Here is a 13,028-nt window from a genome sequence, read left to right as displayed (position 1 = left end):
CCCCCGTCCCTGGGATTCTCCAGGCAAGAACACTGGAGTAGCTTGCCATTTCCTTCTCCAATGCATCAAAGCGAAAAGTGAAAGTGAAGTTGCTCAGTCGTGTCCGACTCTGTGTGACCCCATAGATGGCAGCCCACCAGGCTCCTCCATCCATGGGATTTTCCAGGCAAGAGTACTGCAGTGGGGTGCCATTGCCTTCTCTGACAGAGAGCTGGTGAGCAATAATTCTGTCCCACTGAAATGCTTCTGGGCTGTACACATTTGACTCTCAGAGCAGGCTATGTAGGTTGAATTAGCCCTGGTTTCAATTAAATTCTAGGTAGGTCATATCCACCTTCAAACAGGAAAGTTTCTCTGCTCCTTGCCAATGCAAGAAACCCATTCTTCCCAAGGGACAGTCGTCTCTGAGGGTGTCACAAAAGACCTGGGAGCTTAGCTCAGGAAGTTTCAGGGATCCTCTAATTCCTCTTCTTGATCAGGAAGTCGTGCTCCTAGACGACCTTCAGGCCTGAGACCAAAGGCCCACCCACACTTTGAGGTGAAGGTGAGGGCGGGTAGGGGGTACCCCATTACAACTGAATTTCAAGTAAACAGCAAATAATTTTTTGCACTGAAAATATTTCATGGGACACAGTTATACTAAAATCTATTCATTGCTTATCTGAAATTCAAATGTAACTGGAAAGCCTATATTTTAACTGGCAATCCTACAGATGAGCGATCAGCATTAAAACTAATGACTCCCCTAAGGTGAAACCTGGGATTAAGGAAAAAAGAGGCCACAGTGAGCCATGACTTTTTGAGGAGAGGAATGAAGTTGGTTTCTTTCACGCTAATTAAGCAATCACAAACGACCCCATCAGAAATCTAAACTCGTGATTAACATGGGACTCGAGACCAGGGGGAAAAAAATGAAAAAGGTTAAGAGCCAGAGAAGCAATCTTCACAGAAACAGCAGCCAGCAGACGGAGTTGGTCCCAGGAAGGCAGGTAAGAGCAATGCCTTTTCACCCACTCTTTCAGAACAGAACAGGGTTTGGCAGATTCCAGTGGACTCCTCCAGCCTCCTTGATACCTGGATGTCGGCAGAATTCTCCTCAATATTCACAATTCTCTGACTTTTAAGGGTTCACAAAGTCTCCTCCTAGGTCCTACCTCTAGACTGCCCAGAAGCAAAGCAGAGAACCAGGAAAAGCAGTTATTCAGGCTGTAACTGGCTCATGAACAGCTATATCTAGTCCCTTAAGAACCACTTTTCTTGGCTCAGGTAGGATGAAGTACATTTGCTGTCCCGCCACTGTTTGCCAAGGCTCGAAACTGGAGGTATAGATTTACAGAAACCAACTTAATGCAGAATTCGTTTTGTGTCTGTCATTTTGAGCAGAGTTCATCCCCACATAATTCACCTGAGATGATCAGTAAGGTCAAGTGTGACTTCTTTACAACTGGGAAGCGCAAATGACACATGAAATGCCCCAAGGAAAGGGTTCATGGGGTGAACTCTCCACTCCCCTTTTCCACTTCTATTCAGCTGTTTTAAACGGGCTCATTAATATAACTCTATGGGGATCAGACCTATGCCATTCACAAGAACAATAAAAGGAATGAAAAACACACAATAGCAAGGAGAGAAGAGAAATCATTGTTGGTTTTTAATAAGCACACTCTAATAATGACCACTAAAGTTTATGAGCTTTTTACTTGTTTGTATCATAGTTTAAAATTTCATATTTTGGGGACAGTTTCCTTTGTTGGAAAATGGACTTGAAGGATGCTGTGCTGAGGCACATGCCCATTATATCATCATAGCCTTTTATTTGTCCAAGGATTGATATAAAATAATACCTCTGGAGAGAAATAACTCCTCTTACTAATCTGTCTTGAGCCAGGGAAAGTAAGCAATGAAGTAAAATGCTTTTTGTTTATTTCTCTACAAGTTTGTGGTATAGAGTCAAATTAATTCCCAAATCACAACTCAGTTTGAAAGTTTTTTCCTTTTGTTTGTGGTTTCTTCTTTGAACTTAAATTTCAGTTGGTAGAAAGGGGTTAAAAGCCTGAGCAATTCCCACTTGACATCTGTGAAAGAAACAAGTACGAGTCCTTGCAGAGAGAGAAAACAGAGGGTTTGGATGTCATTTTCGGTCACCTAGCGAGAATGTCTTTGTGGGTGTTTTTGAGATGGTAAGAACACTCTGGATGCATGAAATGACACCTGTGTGTCCCTGCTGCTAGGTGTCCCGTGGCCTGACCCTACAAGATGCCAAGAGAAGAGGTTCACTTCTTCTATGGTTCCCCCAGGAAAGGGCACAGCCACTCTTATGTCACGACTGAAGAGTAAGTTCAAAATCAGACCCAGCGGGGTTACAGTTTGCCGTTTGCTGACACAGTCTTTGGCTTCCACCAGCACATGTCGGTCCGTAAATCTCTCTAGTGTTTATTTCTCCAGAAATAAACCTGGCAATGAGGTAAGGAGACCCTGAGGTCCTACGAAAGGTCTCAGGTTTCTCTGAGGCCAAAGAGGCAAAGAGGGAGGGAAGGCAAAAACCTGGATCTTGCCATTTTTGTTGCATTCTTGGCTATGAGGCCTTTACTGTGGGTTCCCAGGCTGAAAATCCTGTCTGAGAGCATGATGCCTCTGTCCTCAAGCCTTGCCTGACTACTCCACTTGGGCTCCCAGAGGTGGTTTGCAGATAGAACAGAGGCAAGTTGCCAAAAGACAGTGAGGTTGAAGGGCAGGTGCGTCCCTCCACCTGCTGACTGAGTCCAAGGTGAAAAGGGTGGTCATAACCTTTGCATCAATGCTTTACCCTAAAGAAAGGTGTTTTGTATTATGAATTATTTAAAAATAAGTATTTGCATGATTAAACATTTCTAAGTGCTAAGCAATGTACACCAGCTCAAGATGCTATTCTCTCCTTTGAAAAAAATCTTACAACCTACTGGGAGAGTTAGGCATGGGAGTAATTTCATCAGGTATAAGTGCTGTGATGGGGACATAAGCCACAGGACATACTCTGCAAGGTGATAGTGGGCAAGGGGTGGTGGTGGTAGGAGGGGCCCCACTCTGAGTGGAGACTCCATCAGGACAAATGAGGAATCTGGGTTTTATTTGGACCATCTCTTAAGTGATCTGCTCAGAACTTCCTGCAAACCTGCTGTCTTGGGAAAGAACTGTTGAATTGCTTTACTGGAGTGAACTAGCAGGGGCAAGAGAGATGGAGAACCTGTCAAAGGCATCGAAGAGGAATTCAGGCTGGAGTATTTCTTCGGAAGACCCTAGTGGGATTCTCTAATATCCCTGCATGGTCAAATGGGTTGTGGTGGTGAGATCTTCTGAAAAAAAAAGTCCCAACAGCAAAAATATACTCTTGAGGGGTGCAACTGCACATGGTATTAGGTAGTATATTTTTCAGGATTTGCATGATGACTCAACAGACTCTATCTCTGTGAAACCACAGTTGAGAAGTTCTCAGTTGAGGCGGCACAAGCCACCTATGGAGCTCGTGAAAATGCAGCTTCCTAGGCACTGCTGCCCAAGAGGCTGACTCAGTAGGTCTTGGGGTCAGGGGCCCAGGATCTGTACTTTAACATGCATCTCAGGCAACTCCCTTGCAGGAGGTATTTGGGTGACATCTGAGGAGCCCTGCCTTGCTGGGCAATGGGTTCTTATGGTGTGTCTGGCACATCCCAGCATTTTGGGCTCTCACTTCCTGTGTGTGAGTGCAATGTGACTGTGGTGTGAAGAGTTCAAACAGAGCTCTGTGTGTGTCAAGATGCCCAAGGGGGTGACCACAGACCTAGGAGGGAGAATGAGAGCACAGGCATGCTGGGAATGGAATCATCTGCCTTCAGTCATGAGAACCCGCTGAATGCCCTTGTAATAGCTCCATTCCAGGAAGGGGTGATGTGGTCAAAAAGGCACTGGCTGGGTACCTCAGGCCAGTCGCTGTGAATGCTGGTTCTGCCACTCTCTGGTTGTGCAACCTTGGGCATTTTACCAGCCTAAAGTCTTGGGGATGTCAGATGTGAAATGAATGTCATACCTACCCCTGAGGATTGTTGTGACAGGGCCAATAGCAGGGTGCTCACCATAGTGCTTGGCAGGGTTGTTGTGAGAATTAAATAATCTAATGAATACAGAATGGTTATCATGGTACCCAGCTTACAGCAGACATTAAGTCAAAGTTAATTTCCGTTTCTTTTTTGTGGACTGACAGTTGGGGAAAATGTTTTAAACTAGCCCTGATGGAAAGATAACTCAGTCCACAGAAGGGTCAGCTGCCACTGCACCTGCTGCACTTGGAGCCTGGGTGCTGGGGCCCATGACAGTCAGCACTGCTGCTGTGGACACACACCTGAGAGGCTCCTAGAGACAGTTCTGTCTCTGTATATGCATGCTGGAGGCCCACAGGTGCCTGGTGTGGGGTGGGGTGGAATAATACTCCTTGGGGACTGGGAGATGCTGCTCTGATCGCAAAGCCCCTGTGAAGAGAGAAGACTGACACATGTTTCATCATAATCTGGAGCAAGGTTTCCATACAAAGGTGGACTTGTCTGTCTCTCGGGCCAGGGCTGCAGGGATTGGCATCCTGACAGTGATTCTGGGAATTCTACTACTTCTCAGCTGCTGGTACTGCAGAAGACGAAGTGGATACCGAAGCTTAAAGGTCAGTAAAGTTATCCCTGCTGAGTCTCTCCAGTTCCAGGACTTCCCTTCTCCTTTCTCTGAAGTTCTGGGGAGTGGAATGACGGTCTCATGATCACCTCCAGCACTGATTCATGGTTCTGATGCATCTCTCTCTACGCTGTACATCTTATAACTCTTCCTTTGCCTCTGCCCAGGCATGAATCCCAACCAGGAACTTGGCCCATCTTTCTGATTCCACTCACAGCAAACTCGAGGGCCTGCCTATGTAGCTGATGGCTTTGGGGGCAAGGGGGAAGGCTTCATGGTCCTCTTGTGCAGTTGAACAGAAGTACATGAGGCGCTCCAGGTCTTACCAATCCTTCTGGGGATTCCCACTGGCTCTGTTACTCCACTTAGTGGCCCATTCTTCTTACCCTACCTCTTCACCCGTTTCTTTCCAGGGTTCCTGGGAATTCTAAGTTCTTCTAACTCTATTAGCAAGCAGTCCAGCATAGCCAGGACCCATGTAGCCATCAGGGCAGGAAACTGTCCACCCCTCAGCAGCACAAAGCACCGCCAGGTTTTTAACAGGCTCCTCCCTCCTTTGATGCTTGATGTGGTTTTATTAGGATTTTTGCTCCTTTACCCATACAAGCAGGAAGTTAACAAATGACAATGTCCAGTCTTGGGGTACCAGGATCCTTCACAAACAAGCAACATCAACAGAGTCACTAACCTGTAAAGACCACAGGTTTCAGAAACTTTGCTTCAAAGACAGGTATCAGTTTAGAACTTAAGCATCCAAAGGCATTTTCCACAGTGAGCAACAGGATAGAAGGAGAGTTGCAATTTTTCTTTCTCCTCTCTCTTTATTACAGATCTGAAAGCTTCTGAGGTTGATATATAATGGGGAAAATTTTTTATCTTTACAAAAGATGTTGGAAAGTCCCCTTCCTCATTTAGCAACACTTCATTCAGAGAAAGTGGCTTTGTGGTGGAGAGGAGGGCTGGTCTGGGTGGAGGGCTAGAGCCTGGCAGTCTGAGAAGGAGAAGTTCAGTTCAGTTCAGTTCAGTCGCTCAGTCATGTCCAACTCTTTGCGACCCCATGAATCGCAGCACACCAGGCCTCCCTGTCCATCACCAACTCCCTGAGTTCACTCAGACTCACGTCCATCGAGTCAGTGATGCCATCCAGCCATCTCATCCTGGGTCGTCCCCTTCTCCTCCTGCCCCCAATCCCTCCCAGAATCAGAGTCTTTTCCAATGAGTCAACTCTTCGCATGAGGTGGCCAAAGTACTGGAGCTTCAACTTTAGCATCATTTGCAGGGCTGATCTCCTTCAGAATGGACTGGTTGGATCTCCTTGAAGTCCAAGGGATTCTCAAGAGTTTTCTCCAACACCACAGTTCAAAAGCATCAATTCTTCAGCGCTCAGCCTTCTTTACAGTCCAACTCTCACATCCATACATGACCACAGGAAAAACCATAGCCTTGACTAGATGGACCTTAGTTGGCAAATAATGTCTCTGCTTTTGAATATGCTATCTAGGTTGGTCATAAGTTTTCTTCCAAGGAGTAAGTGTCTTTTAATTTCATGGCTGCAATCACCATCTGCAGTGATTTTGGAGCCCCCCAAAATAAAGTCTGACTGTTTTCACTGTTTCCTCATCTATTTCCCATGAAGTGATGGGACCAGATGCCATGATTTTAGTTTTCTGAATGTTGAGCTTTAAGCCAACTTTTTCACTCTCCACTTTCACTTTCATCAAGAGGCTTTTTAGTTCCTCTTCACTTTCTGCCATAAGGGTGGTGTCATCTGGATATCGGAGGTTATTGATATTTCTCCTGGCAATCTTGATTCCAGCTTGTGTTTCTTCCAGTCCAGCATTTCTCATGATGTACTTTGCATAGAAGTTAAATAAGCTGAGTGAAGGGGAAGGTGAAAATGGTAGCTTCAAATTCTTCTCCTTGCTGGAAAGTTTGGGAAGTCCCATGTAACCCTTTTCCTAATGCCCACCTTGCCATGGTGTCCCAGATATAAATCATGAAAGGGTGAACGTGGGGAGACACAATCACCAAGCAGCAGCCCTCCAGTGTGGTGGCATTTATGGGAAGGAGAAGTTCTTGAGTCTGAATAAGACTCCAACCATAGCAAAGCCTTGTGTTGAGAGGTTAGGGAATATAACTCTTTGCTCTCTACTATACACTTCATGTGTACCTCTAGAACAGGGTTATGACATTGCCTTATAATTTGTTACTTTTTGCTTCTTCCAACCCTTCTCTTTATCCCATTTGGAGCTGATGCGGAGAGTATTTTTTATTCCCCTTTTACTTCCAGAGCCTAGCATGATGCCTGGCACACAGCAGTCACCCAATTGTATGGCATAAGGATTTGGTCTCACTCTGCTGTTGACTTACTGGTGGCCTTAGATTTTCATTTCTCTGAGTCTCATTTGCTCTATTATACACCTAGACACAGATGACATAACATGATGCATGTCACTTTTTATGTAATATATGCTTTCTTCTATAATTAAAAAAATTAATTCTATGTTTACATATTAAAAAAAAACTATGATTAGTCGTTCAAGGAATAAAAGCTCTACAAATTCAATATGTTGGTATCTGTTCCTTCAGTTCAGTTCAGTTGCTTAGTCATGTCCGACTCTTTGCAACCCCATGAATCTCAGCACGCCAGGCCTCCCTGTCCATCACCAATTCCTGGAGTTCACTCAAACTCCTGTCCATCCAGTCGATGATGCCATCCAGCCATCTCATCCTGGGTCGTCCCCTTCTCCTCCTGCCCCCAATCCTTCCCAGCATCAGGTCTTTTCCAGTGAGTCAACTCTTTGCATGAGGTGGCCAAAGTATTGGAGTTTCAGCCTCAGCCTCAGCCTCATTCCTTCCAATGAACACCTAGGACTGATGTCCTTTAGGATGGACTGCAGGGTGAAAAAGTTGGCTTAAAGCTCAACATTCAGAAAACTAAGATCATGGCATCTGGTCCCATCACTTCATGGCAAATAGATGGGGAAACAGTGGCTTACTTTATATTTGGGGGTTCCAAAATCACTGCAGATGGTGATTGCAGCCATGAAATTAAAAGACACTCACTCCTTGGAAGGAAAGTTATGACCAACCTAGATAGCATATTGAAAAGCAGAGACATTACTTTGCCAACAAAGGTCTGTCTAGTCAAGGCTATGGTTTTTCCAGTAGTCATGTATGGATGTGAGAGTTGGACTATGAAGTAAGCTGAGTGCCGAAGAATTGATGGTTTGAACTGTGGTATTGGAGAAGACTCTTGAGAGTCCCTTGGACTGCAAGGAAGACTGTCCATAATTGCTAGCTTGATGCTACCCAGACAAAAAAACAACCTTTCTCCCTCTATTCTGGTTCAACACTCTCTTATATTAAACGTGTTCAATGCAAGAATGACAGTCTGAGCCATGGCCTCCAACACTGAACATTTGCCTGGCTGTTCAACCTGCCATCCTCCACTCCTCCAGCTCTTGACCAGTGACTTGCAGAGTTTCTGGAATTTTTATGAGATTTAAAAACTGTGTTTAAATTCCCTGGTTCCATCTGATGTTTAAAACTGGAGTAATTTATTTTTAAAATTAATATTAAAATCTTGTTTTGAGACTTTCATATCTACTGAAAAGCCAGGTTGGGGACCAGCAGTCTAAGAAATGTAGGCAAAATTATGTAAAGTAGTGCATTAAATACGGTATTTAATTACATAATTACCTCCCTGTCTCTCTTTGGTGATTCTGTTTTCATTATAAAACAGAAAAACATAAATGACGATTAATGCAAGCTTCAGGTACCACTTTTAACCAACTTTCACCAAGCTTTGAAATATGTTTATTTTTCCACTTTCATTGACCACAGAACGGTAGAAAGGTTGGTTGGAAGTAAGGTCTCCTAAAATTTCTTCCTTGCCCAACAATTCCTCTTAGACCTGAAAAACATCTTTTGAAAGGAAAGAATGCTTTTTGCAGAAATGCGTTTCTACAAAAAAATGATTTATAAGGCATTGGAAGCTGGCTTTCATATTTATGAATTTTATTCTTTCACTTCTAAGTTGAGGACATAACACTTCTGATTCTTGAGGAAAAATTCAAAAGTTCTCCTGACAGCTCAGTTTACACTCACATCTTTCAGTGTCATGTTTCTCAATGTAAGTCAGGGCCCCCTGCACTCAAATAACCTAGGGTTCTTGCTAAAATGTAGAGTCTGGGACCATCTCTGGTGGTGGGACCTAGGACCCTGTTTGAACACACACACTGAAGTTTGATGCAAATACACAGAATTGGCAATGAACTGGGGAAGTGAATCAAGCTCTTAACCTATGGTAGGTGAGGATTAAAAAAATAAGGAATAAAACCAATAATCAAGATAAAGGGAGAGAATGCATTAACATTAACATACCTTGTGCTGTGCTATGCTGTGCTTAGCTGCTCAATCACGTCTGAGTCTTTGCAACCTCAAACCTCAGACTATAGCCCGCCAGGCTCCTCTGTCCATGGGGATTCTCCAGGCAAGAATACTGGAGTGGGTTGCCATGCCCTCCTCCAGGGGATCTTCCCAACCCAGGAATGGAACCCAGGTCTCCTGCATTGCAGTCAGATTCTTTACTCTGAGCCACCAGGGAAGCCCAAGAATACTGGAGTGGTTAGCCTATCCCTTTCCCATGGGAACTTTTCGACCCAGGGATTGATCCAGGGTCTCCTGCCTAGCAGGCAGATTCTTTACCAGCTGAGCTACGCAGGCAGCCCACTAAGCACCTTACTGGAGGTATATCACTGGGAGCTGTGGAGGGGAGCCGAACCTCCTTGGATCCTCTCGTCAAGACTGGGATCCTTGTGCTTATATACTTCCAAAAGGTAGTGTCAATAATGATTTCAGAGGAGAGTTTAGGAAAACTTCTTTACAGCCAGCAGACTCTATAGGTACCAGCCCCAACCATGTCTGGTCTCATCCAATTGATGATCCAAACACTTCTCCTCCCTGGGAGACCCGTCCGGATGCCATTCTCTTTCAACCCAGTAACGCCAATAATCAACCACAGTCTACAGGCCAGCCTGCGGAGGAGGCACTGAAACCTGGCCCAGCCTCGCTGTTCCAGTTCCAGCCAGAACCCCAGAGAGCTGCTCATGCCCTACTGGTGGATTTGGTTCACAGATAATGTTTGGGTCTGTAACTTAAAAAAAACGGAATTAGGTGCAAACATTTAAAAGTAACATTTTATGTAAAAATCTTAATTTCTAGTTTATTTTTTTGAAAAAAAAATCGAAAGATCTGGCAAAACTTGGCAGCTATGCAGTGGTTTGTCCCTTTAGAAGAGACACATACTCCCTCCTTTTCTATGGCCCCCACCTGACCTCCTCCTTCCTCTAAGGGTCAGATCGTAGTGGGGTCATGCCAGGCACAGGCAATAAGGAAGTGTGTTGCCTGGAGAGCCCTGGACCAGCAGTATCAGTATCACTTGGGAACTTGCCAGAAATGCAAATTTATAGGGCTTCACCCTATACCTACTATGTCAGAAATTCTGGGTGTGAGCCCAGCAATCTGTGTTTAACAAGACCCCCAGGAGACACTGCTGCATTCTAAAGTTTGAGAATGACTATTGTGGAGAATTTAATGGTAAGAACAACTAAAAGTCTGCTTTTTATGATCACAATGTGCCAGCAATTTAAAACAACACCAGTAATGAAATACTCCACTTCATTTGGGCAGAGTGCCTCTGCAGTCCCTGTTTTGGTACGTCTTGCACAAACTGTTCTCATTCTATTCTAGGGATGGAGAGCATCACCCCCTCAACCTATGCAAATAACCAAACTATAAGCTTTTACCCACCCCTTCCCCCAATAATTCAAAGTGCACAACAGCCTTAGGCTGACTTGTCATTGTTGTGATGCGACTTGGAAGCTCAGCATTACAACCACAGTATTTTTATCACAACACAAGCATTCAGTGTTTCAGATATATTGCTGTCATTATGCTGCTGCTGCTGCTAAGTCGCTTCAGTCGTGTCCGACTCTGTGCGACTCCATGGACGGCAGCCCACCAGGCTCCACCGTCCCTGGGATTCTCTAGGCAAGAGTACTGGAGTGGGTTGCCATTGCCTTCTCCAATGCATGAAAGTAAAATGTGAAAGTGAAGTCGCTCTGTTGTGTCTGACTCCCCGTGACCCCATGGACTGCAACCTACCAGGCTCCTCCATCCATGGGATTCTCCAGGCAAGAGTCCTGGAGTGGGGTGGCATTGCCTTCTCTGTGTCATTATGGGGAAGGCAGAAATAGACAGTGTCCCTGCTATCAAGCTGTTCCTATGTTTCTCCTCACTGCGAAACCACCTGCTGCGTCTCTAGCTCTGATCTACTCCTCTTGTAATCATTCTCTGAGATCCAGTTTTGTATTTCACTCTTTTTCTTCCTTTCAAAAATATTCATTGACCAACTAATAGATGTCAGGCACAGTATTAGGTGTTTTCTTGTGCTCAGTCATGTCCAACTCTTTGTGATCCCATAGACTGTAGCCTGCCAGGCTCCTCTGTCCATGGGAGTTTTCCAGGGAAGGATACTGGAGTGGGTTGTCATTTCCTCCTCCAAGGGATCTTCCTGACTCCCCATCTCCTGCACTGGCAGGTGGGGTTCTTTGCCACTGAACCACGGGGGAAGCCTAGTTCTGAGAGGTAGGTAACATTATTTTAATATTACTGATGAAAACACTGAAATTCAGAGAGATTAAGTGACTACCTGAGGATACACTGAGGATAAGTGGCAGGGCCAAGATTAAAACTCATTCTTAAAATGTCAGCTTCCTTCTCCTTTTCTTTAATGCACTCAATTATTTTTTCTCATCCATTGACCTTCATGAATTCACATTTCAGGACAAAAACATTCATGCTGGTACTCAAAGTACCCTAACAGGAGGATGTTCACATGAGTGGCTTGGTCAACAGGACAGCAAATTGCCTTTTCAAGAGAACAATTGTGAACCTGTGGTAGGTTGAGATCCTGCATCCTGGTGTTTCTGTATATGCCTACTTTTAACTCTAATGAATAAAATATTGCCATTTAAAAAGCAAGGGCAATGTGAATATATTTAATGCTACTGACTAAAAAATGGTTTAAATTTTATATGGTATATTTTACCATAATAAAAAGTAAATAGTAAGATTAAAAACAAGGGAATTCACAGAGGTTTTCTTAAATTGTGTCCTCTCGTATCCAGAGTTTCCTGGGTCAATAAAGAAACATCTACCTGTAAGGCCCAAAGGAAGAACTTGGTTCTGGATACAATGTCTTCTTGTCTCATGTTGTTTAGTATAATTGCTTTTGTCCTGAACATAGACATAACTAACAGAGGAAAAAAGTGCCTATTATTAATTGTATAGAGTTGCACTGTCCAATAGTTGCACTGTAGCTACTAGTCACATGCGGTTATTGAAACCTGAGATGCAGTACTTTGAATTAAGACATCCTGGAATACATACTAGATTTCAACAACTCAGTATGAGGAAAATAACATAAAAATCCACTAATGAGTTTTATACTGACTATAGATTGAAGTGATAATATCTCACTTCAACATGAAAGTGGGGTTAAATAAAATATATTAGTGAAATTAATTTTGTTTCTCTTAATTTTTAAAAATGCAGCTACTAGGAATTTTAAAACCACTATGTGGTACTCTATTTCTACTGGACAGTCCCGGTATAGATGCAGTAATTATAGCTTTTGAGAGCACTGGCTCCAGAGCCAAATTACTATATTTGACTCTTAGCTCTATGACTGGCCACTTGTAAGACATTCATCAAGTGATTTAACCTCCTTGTGCCCCAGTTTCCTGACCTGTAACATAAAAACAACAGAAATATTCCTGAGGTTGTTGTGAGCATTAAATGAGGGCCTGATAGAATTGTGCTCTGTTGATAGAAGCAACTGCCTTTAGACACAGCTATCAGGATTTACGCTTGTGGTAAAGATGCTGTGTGATCAGTGTCTGTAACAGGTCTGAAAAATTTGTAAATTAGGACTTGGGGCTTCTACTGATAAAGATAATCCAAGGAAATTTTGGGGAAGCCACTTAGCCTTTTTTCTCTGCTGTTATCCCCCCACCACCGTCCAAATGCTTCAACATACACACTTGTGTAATTTAACATTAATTACCTCATTGGGTGGAAATTAGATACGGGCAGTCAAACGAACAAGTTTCAACCCAGAGCAAAAGTATAAGCATGCTGCTAACTATTATGACTTAATCCCTCTTCCAGAACCATGTGTGCTGTTGTCAAGCCCATGCTCTCCTTTCTCATCCTCACAGATTCCCAATGCTCCACCTGCTTATGAGAAACTGCCCGCAGAACAGTCACCACCACCTTATTCTCCATGA

At 43.9% G+C, this 13,028-nt stretch overlaps 1 protein-coding gene across 1 annotated transcript; it reads left to right on the top strand.

Annotated features, from left to right (window-relative positions):
• Positions 1-2,256: 2,256 nt before the first annotated feature.
• MLANA (melan-A) lies at positions 2,257-13,028 on the top strand. Its single transcript, XM_068973530.1, has 4 exons — positions 2,257-2,333; positions 4,570-4,666; positions 11,524-11,637; positions 12,960-13,028. Exons 1-4 carry the CDS (start codon positions 2,257-2,259, stop codon positions 13,026-13,028), a joined length of 357 nt encoding a protein of 118 aa, XP_068829631.1.

The sequence above is a fragment of the Capricornis sumatraensis genome, chromosome 6 (genome assembly GCF_032405125.1).
Source record: "Capricornis sumatraensis isolate serow.1 chromosome 6, serow.2, whole genome shotgun sequence".
In the NCBI taxonomy this organism is placed as follows: Eukaryota; Metazoa; Chordata; class Mammalia; order Artiodactyla; family Bovidae; genus Capricornis; species Capricornis sumatraensis.
The sequence above is the reverse complement of the archived record's forward strand: the minus strand, read 5'-3'. Positions and strand labels throughout refer to the sequence as shown.